Source organism: Rattus rattus, chromosome 3 (assembly GCF_011064425.1).
Source record: "Rattus rattus isolate New Zealand chromosome 3, Rrattus_CSIRO_v1, whole genome shotgun sequence".
NCBI lineage: Eukaryota > Metazoa > Chordata > Mammalia > Rodentia > Muridae > Rattus > Rattus rattus.
In genome coordinates, this window is record NC_046156.1 from 201,337,646 (window position 1) to 201,351,453 (window position 13,808).

Consider the following 13,808-nt stretch of genomic DNA (forward strand, 5'->3'; position numbering starts at 1 on the left):
TGTCTTCTGCCATACATGAGGGGGAGATTGATTGTTTTCCAGTCTAACTCATCCTAATTTCCCTAATGAGATAACGTTGTAAGCTCACATATTTCCACCCTGTCTTTTGCACAGCTTGATGTAACAGACACTCTGGAAAGAAAGCTTCAGTCAAGGAGTCCACCACTACAAGCCCTGACCTGTTCCTGCCATCACCTAACACTTCAGGAAGCATCTCATAGAGACTTGGAAAAATCCCTTTGCCATCAGAGTGCAGAGACCCGCACAGCTGCTGGGTCTCGGGTTAAGGATATACCGACAGTCCGGTCAGCAGAGGCTGTCAAGAGAAGCTGACTGCTGGCCTCACAAGAGTCTAGGGGAAGAAATGTAATGACAGCCGTTATCTTCTGAGTATGTCCTCTGAGTTCCAGAAGTTTTTCTCCTGTCTGAAACACAAGCAGAAATGTCAACAAACTTACCCTTTCCAACTTGAAGAGTTTTGAGTAACATTAAGAATGGCTATGTAGAAAATAAATATATGCTGTTTAAAAATTATGTTTGGAATTTAAAAAGTTTTTTAAACAATCAAATGAATGTCATCTAAATAAGTATTAAAAACAGCTGTGAGTAATTTTGCCTATTTTCTAGTTAGTGTGCTGTTTTAGGATATTTTCATCATCAATTTAAAGAAATACTCTCTTATGATTTGTAGGAATTGTATAAGTTCTGTGACAATAGCAGCAGAAATATATATATATATATGTATATATATTTATTTATTTCAGACCTTCCCAAGTCTGCAGGATATCATGATTGTGTTTTAGTACAGCTGGCCTTTTTCATCTATCATTTTTAGAAGATGAATTCAACTGATTTCACTTTTTGAGGTTTTTTTGGAAATATTAATATAGTCCAGGCTTGCCTCAAATTTACTTTGAAGCTAAGGCTAGCCTGGACTGCCTATCCACCTGATTTTGCATCTAGGGTTACAGGCATGTGCCATGATAACTGACCTGATTCAACCAATCTTAGACTAAAATTACAGTGTTTCTGAATATGTGTAGTGGTTTATATCTGTAATCAATATGCTGAAGCAGAAAGAACAAAGGTTCAGGGCCAACCTGAGACAGACTGTCTCAACCAACCAACCAACCAGTCAACCAACCAACCAACCAATCAACCGACCAATCAACCAACCAACCAGCCAGCCAACCAACCAGCCAACCAATCAACCAACCAACCATCTAACCAACCAACCAATCAACCAACCAGTCAACCAACCAATCAACCAACCAACCATCCAACCAACCAACCAATCAACCAATTAACCAATTACCCATCCAACCAACCAATCAACCAACCAACCAATCCAGACATCCACCACACCAACCAACCAACCATACAACCACCCAACCAACCAACCAACCATCCAACCATCCAACCAACCAACCAACCATCCAACCAACCAACCATCCAACCAACTAACTAACCAACCAATCAACCAACCAACCAACCAATCAACCAACCCAACCAATCAACCAACCAACCAGCCAACCAACCAACCAACCACCAACCAACCAACCAACCAACCAATCAACCAACCAACCAACCAACCAGCCAACCAATCAACCAATCACCCATCCAACCAACCAACCAATCAACCAATCAACCAACCAATCAATCAACCAACCAATCAAAAGAGAATAAACTGTACTGACCGTGAAAAGCCTTTGCATTGTGTAAAGTATGACGTATACTCTACAGATAACTTTAAGTACATGGGAGGATGTGCGCAGAGGATATGCAAAAATTTCACATGGGTATCTGAGTACCCAGTGTGAGGTTGAGGAGGACCAGAGTTACCCATGGACAATTTGGTGTTAAAGGATGGGTGATCTAAGCAAGACCACAGGAAAATGAGGACTGAAGGTGAGATCAGATAACCAGGATGAAGGAGCAAAGAGGGGAAAATAAAAACAATCTGAGAAACAAAGACCATAATGAGCTTCCGATCTCCATCTGTACCCAGAGTTAAGGCTGTGTCTCAAAACCTGCCTGGAGAGAGCTGGTCTCCCTCCTAAGCCCACAGGTGAGACCCCACTTTCACTCCATTAACTGTCCAAAGAGAGACCTGGCAGGAGCGCACAGGGCACAGGAACCTCAGAGCAGCCTGGGACAGGATCTTTCCAGTCTCCATCGGCACCCAGAGCTAAGACTGTCCCACAGCCCTCAGGACTCAAAGCCTGCCCGGAGAGGGCTGGTCTCCCAGGAGTGCTCTCAGTCCTAAGATCACAGGCTCACAGGCCCACAGGAGGGACAAGTTCCGGTCAGAGACAGCAAGACCAACTAAGATCAGAGATAACCAGATGTCGAGAGGCAAGTACAAGACCCTAAGCAACAGTAACCAAGACTACTTGGCATCATCAGAACCCAGTTCTCCCACCACAACAAGTTCTGGATACCCCAACAAACCGGAAAAGCAAGATTTGGGGTTAAAATCTCATCTCATGATGATGATAGAGGACTTTAAGAAGGACATAAATAACTCACTTAAAGAAATACAGGACAACACAGGTAAACAAGTAGAAGCCCTTAAAGAGGGAACACAAAAATCCCTTAAAGAGTTGCAGGAAAACACAACCAAACAGGTGAAGGAAATGAAAAAAAAAATCCAGGATCTAAAAATGGAAATAGAAACAATAAAGAAAGCACAAAGAGAGACAAGAAACCTAGAAGAAACCTCCAAGAAACCCTGGAGATAGAAAACCTAGGAAAGGGATCAGGAGTCAGAGGTGCAAACATCACCAACAGAATACAAGACATTGAAGAGAGAATCTCAGGGCAGAATGTACCATAGAAAACATCGACACAATAGTCAAAGAAAATGCAAAAGGCTCCTAACCCAAACATCCAGGACACAATGAGAAGACCAAACCTAAGGATAATAGGTGTAGAAGAGAGGAAAGATTACCATCTTAAAGGGCCAGTAAATATCAAAATTAAGGAAGAAAACTTCTCTAACCAAATAAAGAGATGCCCATGAACATAGAAGAAGCCTCCAGAACTCCAAATAGATTGGACCAGAAAAGAAAATCATCCTGTAACATAATAGTCAAAATACCAAATGCACACAAAAAAAGAAAGAATATTAAAAGCAATAAGGGGAAAAGGTCAAGTAACACATAATGGCAGACCTATCAGAATAACACCAGACTTCTTAACAGAGACTATGAAATCTAGAAGATCCTGAGCAGATGTCATACAGACCCTAAAAGAACACAAATGCCAGCCAAACTCTCAACTACCATAGATGGAGAAACCAAGATATTCCATGACAAAACCAAATTAACACAATATCTTTCCACAAATCCAACCCTACAAAGGATAATAGATGGAAAACTCCAACACAAGGAGAGAAATTATACCCTAGAAAAAGTAAGAAATTAATCTTCTTTCAACAAACCCAAAAGAAGATAGGCACACAAACATAATTCCACTTCTAACAACAAAAATAACAGGAAACAACAATCACTATTCCTTAATATCCCTCAACATCAATGGACTCAATTCCCCAATAAAAAGACAAAGACTAATAGACTGGATAGGTAAACGAGACCCAGCATTTTGCTGCATAATGGAAACGCACCTCAGTGGCAATGACAGACATTTCCTAGGAGTAAAAGGCTGAAAACATTTTCCAAGCAAATGGTCCCAAGAAACAAGCTGGAGTAGCCATTCTAATATCTAATAAAGTTGACTTTCAACCAAAAGTTATCAAAAAAGATCCTTCATACTCAATCAAAGGAAAAAATCTACCAAGATAAACTCTGAATTCAGAACATCTGTGCTCCAAATGTAAGGACACCTACATCCATAAAGGAAACTTTACTAAAGCTCAAAGCACACATTGCACCACACACGATAATAGTGGGAGACTTCAACACCCTACTCTCAACAATGGACAGATCATGGAAACAGAAACTAAACAGAGACATAGTGAAACTAACAGAAGATATGAACCAAATGGATTTAACAGATATCTATAGAACATTTTATCCTAAAACAAAAGAATATACCTTCTTCTCAGCACCTCATGGTACCTTCTCCTTAATTGACAATATAATTGGTCACCAAACAGGCCTCAATAGATATAAGGAAATTAAAATAATCCCAGGGCTGGTCTTCAATAACAAAAAAACAACAGAAAGCCCACATACATACACATGGAAGCTGAACAACGCTCTACTCAATGACAACTTGGTCAAGGAAGAAATAAAGAAAGAAATTAAAGACTTTTTAGAATCTAATGAAAGTGAAGGTTCAACATACTCAAACTTATGGGATACAATGAAAGCAGTGCTAAAAGGAAAACTCATAGCTCTGAGTGCCTCCAGAAAGAAACTGGAGAGAGCATACACTAACAGGCTGACAGCACACCTGAAAGCTCTAGAACAAAAAGAAGCAAATCCACCCAAGAGGAGTACATGACAGGAAATAATCAAATTCAGAGCTCAAATCAACCAAGTAGAAACAAAGAGAGCTATACAAGGAATCAACAAAACTAGGAGCTGGTTCTTTGAGAAAATCAACAAGATAAATAAACCCATAGTCAGACTAACCAGTGGGCACAGAGACAATATCCAAATTAAGAAAACCAGAAATGAAAAGGGAGACATAACACAGAAAGTGAGGGAATTTAAAAAACCATCAGATCCTACTACAAAAGCCTATACCCAACAGAACTGGAAAACCTGGATGAAATGGACAATTTTGTAGACAGATACCAGGTACCAAAGTTAAATCAGGATCAGATAAACCATCTAAACAGTCCCATAACTCCTAAAGAAATAGAAGCAGTCATAAAAAGTCTCCCAACCAAAAAAGCCCAGGGCCAGATGGGTTTAGTGTAGAATTCTATCAGACCTTCAAAGAAGATCTAATACCAATACTCTTCAAACTATTTCATAAACTAGAAACAGAAGGAACAAACCCCAATTATTTCTATGAAGCCACCTAAACTAGGTGTACCTAACTATGAAGTACCTAAACTACACAAAGACCCAACAAAGAAAGAGAACTACAGACCAATTTCCCTTATGAATATGGATGCAAAAATACTCAATAAAATTCTCGCAAACTGGATCCAAGAACACATCAAAACGATCATCCACCATGATCAAGTAGGCTTGGTCCAGGAATATAGAGATGGTTCAATGTATGGAAATTCATCAATGCAACCCACTATATAATCAAACTCAAAGAAAAAAAAACATCTCACAAGATGTTAAAAAAAAAACCTTTGACAAAATACAACACCCATTCATATTAAAACTATTGAAGAGATCAGGAATTCAAGGTTCATAACTAAACATAATAAAAACAGTATACAGAAAACCAATAGCCAACATCAAACTAAATGGAGAGAAACGCAAAGCAATCCCACAAGGCTGCCTACTCTCTCCCTACCTATTCAATATAGTACTCGAAGTCCTAGCCAGAGCAATTAAACACCAAAAGAAGATTAAAGGGATATGAATTGGAAAGGAGGAAGTCAAGGTATCACTATTTTCAGATGATATGATAGTATAAATAACCAACCCTAAAAATTCTACCAGAGAGCTTCTACAGTTGATAAGCAATTTCAGCAAAGCGGCTGGATATAAAATTAACTCTAACAAGTCAGTAGCCTTCCTCTACATAAAGGAAAAACAGGCTGTGAAAGAAATTAGGGAAATGATACCCTTCACAATAGTCACAAGTAATACACTCACATACTCACACACACACACACACACACACACACACACACACACACACACACACACACTCACACCTGTACACACTTAAAATATTATGAAATACTAGTCCCTGTTGCAAACGAATATCTCTAACTAAGCCTTCCCATGTATTAACCAATCCCACACGATAATGATATTCCAACATACTGAATACCACACAGTAGTAGTGAGTTTTTAACCTTAGAGCCATGTGCTCATACGACCCACATTTAATTGGTACATACCTGGGCATTCCACACAACTATAATTCCATCATCACCAGCAGATGCAAACCTGGTTTGAGAAGAGGCCATGAAGATAAATCATTAGTGACATTTAAGTGCTGAGGTTTTTTAAATGTAATATTATTTTAACAAAATTGTTGGAAAGATAGATATTGATATTTGATGCCTTATGTAACAGGAATGTAACAAGGCTATTATTAATATATTGACTAATATATACGTTAAATATTGACGTGAATTTTAAGACCTATATTCATATTAATATATTTATATTGGTTTCAATATGCTAATCAAATATCGACATGTTGATATTATAGTTATATTACTCTTAATAGCAACTAACAATTAGTTGAATTATTCCCTGTGTCAGGCTCAGTGCTAACATTTTTTTTAATCCAGCATACAAGTATTAGGTTGTACCATGGCATTTTCTTTTTTAATTTGTTTCCGTTGATCATTCTCACCCCCAGCAGCCTCTCTAATTTTGTGTCACACATGTTCTGCCTGCCCCCCCACTTTCTCCACACTCTTTTTTCCTTTTGTGGTCCCTTTCTGTCTTCATAGCCCACACTAATGCTCACACCCACACGTTAAAGACTTGGGTCCACAGGAAAGAGCACACATAGCACTTGTCCTTCTGAGTCTCAGTCACAGTGCTTGCTCTATTTTCCAGATCTACCCGTTTTCCTGGAAACTTTATAACTCCGTTTTTCTAACAGCTGAATCAAACCTCATCGTTCATATACAATATTCTCATTATCCATTTCTATGGCAATGAACATGTGCAATGGCTCCATTTCCCTGATGTTCTGAATAACTCATCAATAATCGCGGTTGGCCAAATCTCTGTGTGATGAGATCCAGAGTCTTTTGGGATGTAGGCTCTGTGGTTGTTTTAGTTTGTGGATAAACCTCACACTAATCCCATAATGTCTGCACTACCAGACTTTCTCAGCAGCAGTGAATAAGAGTTCCTCTTTCCACACACCCTTGCAAGTATTTGTTTTTGCCTGCTTTTTCGATAATGTGCACTCTGAAATCTCAGCACAGAGTGTCTGTGTCCGTCTGGGAGATGCACGCCCGTGACTGCAGTTTTTTTTGGTTCTTTTTTTTTTTTCGGAGCTGGGGACCGAACCCAGGGCCTTGCGCTTCCTAGGTAAGCGCTCTACCACTGAGCTAAATCCCCAGCCCCATGACTGCAGTTTTAAGCCTGTATATGTGTGTTTATCTGTGTCTGTGTGATACATGCCCATGAATGTAGTTTTAAACATTTGTGTGCATGCGTGTGTGTGATGCTCATGAGTGTAGTTTTAAGCATTTGTGTACGTGTGTGTGTATTTGATGTCTGTGTGCACACATGCACACAGAGGCCAGGGAGGAGACATTAGTAGTGTTCTTAATTACAGATATACATGAGCCATGTCTGACTTTTCACACAACAGCAGGAGATTCGAACCCAAGTCCTCATGCTGCTGAGCAAGTAATCTTACCCATGAAGCCATCTCCCAGACTCTCAAAGCAGTTTAATTTGCATTTCCTTGATAGCTAAGGCTATGGAACGCCCATTACCTTTTTTCAAGTTCTATGTGTGTATTTGTAATGTTTGTGAATGCTAAAGAAGCCAAAGGTTGGTGTCAGACATCTTCCATCACTGTCTGCCTTATCGTTTGAGACAAGGTGTTTAATAAAGCCCAGAGCTCATTAACTGGCTGGCCTAACTGACCAGCAAGCCTTGAAGATCTGCTTGCCTCCACCCTCCTAGTGCCAGGGAGGATGCACTTGACTGAAGTGGAAATTTCTGGCTTCTCGGAGATGCAGTTGTGTCATATGTTTTTCTGGAAACTATCTTTTTTTTTTTTTTTTTTGGTTGTTTTTTCGGAGCTGGGGTTCGAACTCAGGCCTTGCGCTTCCCTAGGCAAGCGCCTACCACTGAGCTAAACCCCAATCCTCTCTGGAAACTATCTTTTGAGAGGATGTTTTTGCTGAAGCAGCAATGGGGGGGGACGTTTTGTTAAGAGACATTTTCTAGAGGTGGCCTGAAAATGGCATATGATATTTTGCTAGAGCAGATACATGAGAGAACACATGATGTTTGGAAAGGATATAAATACAGCCCAATGGACAGTGGATGATATTGGGTGGTATTGGTGTGCCTCGCCATTCTTGGCTGGTCATCCTTGGGCTTTGCTGACACTGACAAACACTGGATGGCATTTGTTCACTGTGTCATTCTTTGTTGGTCATTATTTGTTGTGACTTCATAGAGAGAAACACACCAAAAAACTTCTTATATTATTCTGGAGGCCTCTTGCCACTTCTGCAAATTCAGGCACTAGTGGCTTCTTGTGGCTTCCATGGACTCAGACCGATTGGCAGAGCCTTGCGGTTTCTTCTGGATGACCTGCTATTGCTGATTCGTGAATGGTGTTTGCCAGTGAATCCATCTGCTGCTGCTGATTCAAATAAACTGAACAGCTGATATCCTAATAACGCAGATTAGGTTTCCTCCAAAGAAATATTTCTAAACAGGTCCACATCTTCCTTTGCTCTATTAACCTCTCCTTCCCATCAACTCTAGTGGACGGTGGGCTGGAAGAGACACTAAAGCATGTAAGAATCTAAGCCTACAGTTGACCTTCTAGACTTTGGTGTGGGTGCTGGGGATCTGAACTGTGGTTCTCAGGCTTGTGTGACAGGCACTTTACCAACTCAGACATCTTCTCAGCCCCAGAAACACTTAAAAATACTTACTGGCCACTTGGGTTTCATGTTTGAGAACAGTCTATTTATTTCATCAGCCCATTCGGCAGTTTGGGGATTGATTGCAGGTCTTTATACATTCTAGGCCAATGCCCTGTCGGAAGCACATCTGCAACGACTTTCCTTCCCTTCGGGAGCCCATCTGCTCACTTTGCTATGAGGAACCTTTTAGTTCTGTGCATTCCCACTGGTTGCTTTTCTGGGGGCTTTCCTGTGCTTCTGGAGTAATATTCACAGAACACACCTGCATCTTGATGTGGATTCCATTTTTCCCTAACAACTTAATCATTTCAGATTATAAATTAAAGTCTGATATATGTTTTTAAACATTTCTTTGTGCAGAGTGAGAGGCAGGGATATGCCGTTACCCTTCCACCTTTCCACAGGTTGGCTCTCAGTCTTGTCAGAACAACTTGTTGACCAGGCTGTCTGTCCCTTATTCTCTGTATGCACTTTGACACTTTGGCCAAATGTCATGTAGGCTATACCTACATGTGTTTATTTGGGGTTTTCCATTCTGTTTCATTGGTTTACATGTCTGTTTTATGCTACTACAATGCTGTCTGTGCCACCACGGATGTCATATTTGAGGTCAATGTATTGTGAAATCTTACTAGTGATATCTTCAATTAGACCAACAAGGATTAAAACAAATGTTGACAAGATGTCTTGTAAACTCCATGCCAGGTATTAAGGGTCCAAAGACAAAGCACTTATAGAATTATAAAAAGAACCCGCTAAAATGTAAAAGGGCAGATACAGAGATGACCTTTGGTTTCTCACGGGTTAAAACTCTCTGAACATCCATCTAGGTCAACGGCAATGAAACCAAGCTGACAGGAAGGAACAGTCGAGGGATGGAATTCAGTTTCACTATCTTCTCGGTGAAGGAGGGTTTTAACTCTGTTTTTAAAGTCAACACAGCTCCTCTGTTCTTCTTGGCTCCTTGGTCTTTCTTCACACATACTGGGTGAGGTTTGCAGATTCTTGGCGGTGCTTCCATTGACGATATGTGAGACAAAGAATTGTTTGTCTGAGCCATGAAAAGGAGGCCACAGTAAACACCACTAGAACTCATGCCTCCTCGCCCTCAGCCCTCTGCACTTAGGAACACGGTCTACATTACACAGAGTAAAACATTCTGTACTTGAAGCCCTATCAAGAGAGACAGAGAGGTGGCTCAGCGGTTAAGAGCACTGACCGCTCTTCCTAAGGTCCTGAGTTCAAATCCCAGCAACCACATGGTGGCTCACAACCATCTGTAATGGGATCTGATGCCCTCTTCTGGTGTGTCTGAAGACAGCTACGGTGTACTTATATACAATAAATAAATAAATCTTAAAAAGAAAGAAAAGAAAAGAATTCTCAAGTTATTTTTCATCATAGAGAAAAATAATTATTTTTCATATATATTTTTCATCATATAACGAAATCAAGCAAGCACTATTTTTAAGCAGGCACCCAACACGGTGCTGGACAACAGCCAGACCGTAAGCTGCAGGCTGGTTGTTAATAATGAAGCATACCAGTCTGCAATGGACACTGGCAACCCGGAGTTGCATCTACGTTGTCTTTGTACTGTTATTCCCATAGAGTTGAATTCGGATATTTTAATAAGAAAAGCCAGCTGTGAACTACTGTCCCTGCTCATAGCTGACAACCATCAATAAGTGATGCTCACCGACAGTTCCACCACCTTTCAATCTGAGCTACTTCCCTCCAAGACCAGAAGTGGATACCATACAGTCTCCAAGGTCTTCACTCAGTCAGCCGAGTCGGCAGAGAGCATCATTAGGAGAGGAGTCAAGAGCTAAGACCAAGACGGACATGAGTCTGTCCGATCGGAAGATCTCCTCTGATAGATTTTCCCTACACGAGACATGATTCTCCCCTCTGTCTCCTGAGACCTTCCTCGAGGCTCCACACTGATTAAACACCCAGTGCTCGGCATCAGCCTCCTCCCGTCTTCTAGGCTCAGGGAATCCCACACTCCACTCTCACGTCAAACCCTCGTCAGGTCTCCCGGACGATCGAAGACAGGCAGACTCTCGGACTCCTTACTTAACTAGCTAGAGGCACACAGCAGTTCATGTCAACCCCATGTACACTGTTTATGTTAATTTCAAAATGCGAGCAATTTACAAGCTCTGGTGAGCAACGGAAAATGGTCCTCCTGAGCCCACATACACTAGCAGGCCTAAGCGAGCTCAGCAGTTAGAAATTAGCCCGTCAAGCCGCGCGGGATGCGTGGGCCAGAAGAGGGGTGTGTGTAGAGCTGGAAGGTGGGAACTAAGGGCAGGATATGTTCAAATCACACTGTATGCACGTATAAAACTTTCAAAGAACGAAAACCTTTTTAAAACTTCATTTTTCTATATTTGATGATGTGCTCTCAAACCCAAATACTGAACGGTAACTGGGGCGTCAACAGTGATGCTGGAAGGAGATCCTTAGGAGCTTGGCTTGGGGCCTATTGATCTCTTTGTGTTTATACAGAGAGGGCGGTGAGGGCGGGGCTCAAAGCCTTAAGTTTTCTTTGGTATAAAACATCAATTTCTATTGATTCTTCAAACCCTTATAATTGCTTTTCTCCCGTTCAGAAAGCCTGCAGGTTTAAGATGCTTTTTATTTCTAGCCTTGATTTTTAACTGCTCATTACTGTTTTATCGTGTTTGAATCTCACAAAGAGAAATGAATTCACCACGAGAGACGACTGAATGGCTGGGAGGTTAGAAACGAGGTGAGAAGCACTTTGCCTCCAACTGGAATTTAATCAGAAGCAAACAAAGTTAATTCTAAACAATGCTCAGTACTAAGGCATGAAATCATAGTCGATTTTTATGGCGCAAAGGCCAATTACTCACTTTGTAGATTATTCTGCCTCTCAGCTCTCTTATATATATTCTATGGCTGATTTACTTCTTATTGGCCATTTCAGTATTTACTGTCACTGCTCTAAAGTGGAAACAAAACTTCAAAAAGAAAACCAATTCCTTTACTACACCCAGCATCTCTCATAAGATGGCTAACACAGGATAGGTCATCTGTGGGCTATAGTTATCTATTCACGTATAAAAGTCACTAAGTGGAAATTGAACCCAAAACTTTGTAACACTTAAGAAACTGATTTCTAAAAGGAAGTCATGGACCATTTACCAGGGAGTAACTAACACATCGAAAAGCTAGTCAATGAAAGAAAGAGGACTGCTACCATAACATTTTATATGAACGACAGTGTATGTCATACAGCCCAGAGACGTAAGCCTCAGTATAAGGTATTGAGAGAACCGCGTCTCTACTAAACACCATAATACGTTTATTGAGATAATATGTTGGACTTAGGAAAAACACCAAGGCAAGTAATACACAGTTCTCACCTTGAGACCTTAAGACAACAAGCATTCAGAAACTTACTGTGTTTCACAAGTCATCACCAGGTAGAAACACTGTGATTTACATACCACTGGGGGAAAATGCTGCCAATTATTCCTGAAGGGCATCAGTTGTGTGATGTGTCCAAATTTCAGATGCTAAAATGAAAAAAAAATACTATGCTCCTTAGCATCAGTAAATACTGATCAGTGCTGTGGTGGTTTGAACGAGAATGCCCACGGGCTCATGTATTTGAATGCGTGTTTCCCAGGTGACCAGAAAGCTGAAAACGGGTGGCCTTGTTGGAGGAGATGTGTCACTGCTGGCGGGCTTAGAAGTTTCAAAAGCCTGCACCAGTTAGCTCTCTGCCTCAAGCCTCCAGATCAAGGTGTAGGCTCCTACTGTTTCAGCTCTATGTCTGCCTGCCTGCTGCCATGCTCCCTGCCAGGATGATCATGAACCCTATGAAACTGTAACCCCTTAATAAACTTTCTCCCATTAGTTGACTTGACCAGGGTGTCTTATCACACTACTAAAAATATAACTAAGACAAGTACCATGTCTATTCATCTTTTTATACAGTTTATTTTATGTGGATTGGTATTTTTTCTACCTTCATATCTGAATGAAGGTGTCAGATCCCCTGGAATTGGAGTTACAGATGGTTGTGAGCCACCATGTGGGTGTGGGGAACTGAACCCAGGTCTCTGGAAGAGTAGACAGTGCTCCTAACCACTGAGCCATCTCTCCATATCTATTAATCTTTATCATACAATACTTCCTACGCCGACAGATCTCTGGTAGTGCTAGAGATATGCCTGTTACTTCTTTTTATTATTAATAAATAGATCAAGGATGCAGAAATTCATTAATGTATATAGGACTTGAAGAGCACATAGAATATACATTGTAACAACAACGAGATATATTGTCCTTTCAAGTTTTTAAGAAATATTCCCCAAGAAAGACTGTATTACAAAGTGTCTTAGTTAGGGTTTCATTGCTGTGGGGAGACACCATGACCAAGGCTACTCCTATAAAGGTAAACATTCCATTTGGGCTGGCTTACGGTGTCAGAGTTCAGTCCATTAGGGTCATGGTGGGAGGTATTACAGCGTCCAGGCAAACATGCTACCGGAAAAGCTGAGCGTTCTCGATCTTCATCCAAAGGCAGCAGAAAGAGACTTCCACACTGGGTAGACCGTGAGAATCGGAGTCCTCAAAGCACACCCCATACTTCCTCCAACCAGGCCACGCCTACTCTAACAAGACCACACTTCCTAATAGTATCACACACACACACACAGGAGTCTATGGGGGCCACACCTATTTAAACCACCACAACTGATACAAGTCGGTACAAATGAGAGCTAGAAAATGTACCAAAATATATAAAATGTTAAAAAACAATTCTAAATTATATAAATTGGTAGAATTTTGGAGGTTTTTAACCAGTGGAAATGAGCATGCAATGTCCCATGTGATGTCCTTGACCTGCTCTGCCTTCTAGAGTTCGTATGCTCTATCTTTACTTTGCAGAGGCTGTGCCGTGCCTCCTTCCTTGCCTCCTTCAGCCCTAAGACACTGTTCTAAAGGCCTCTGCTGCTCTGGAAGACGGATGTGGGGAAGCATAAAGTACTCTATTTTTACTGTTCAACCAGTCAGGGTGGGGTGT

General features: G+C 41.0%; 1 protein-coding gene across 1 annotated transcript in view; it reads right to left on the reverse strand.

Annotated features, from left to right (window-relative positions):
- The window catches only part of Wdr41 (WD repeat domain 41), a 52,422-nt gene that overhangs the window by 21,965 nt on the left and 16,649 nt on the right, over positions 1-13,808 (reverse strand). The window contains exons 3-4 of the mRNA XM_032899015.1: positions 6,002-6,050; positions 296-425 (exon numbers count right to left, since the gene is read on the reverse strand). Of these exons, the coding sequence (XP_032754906.1) occupies positions 296-425; positions 6,002-6,050 (179 nt within the window). The remainder of the gene's footprint in view (positions 1-295; positions 426-6,001; positions 6,051-13,808) is intronic.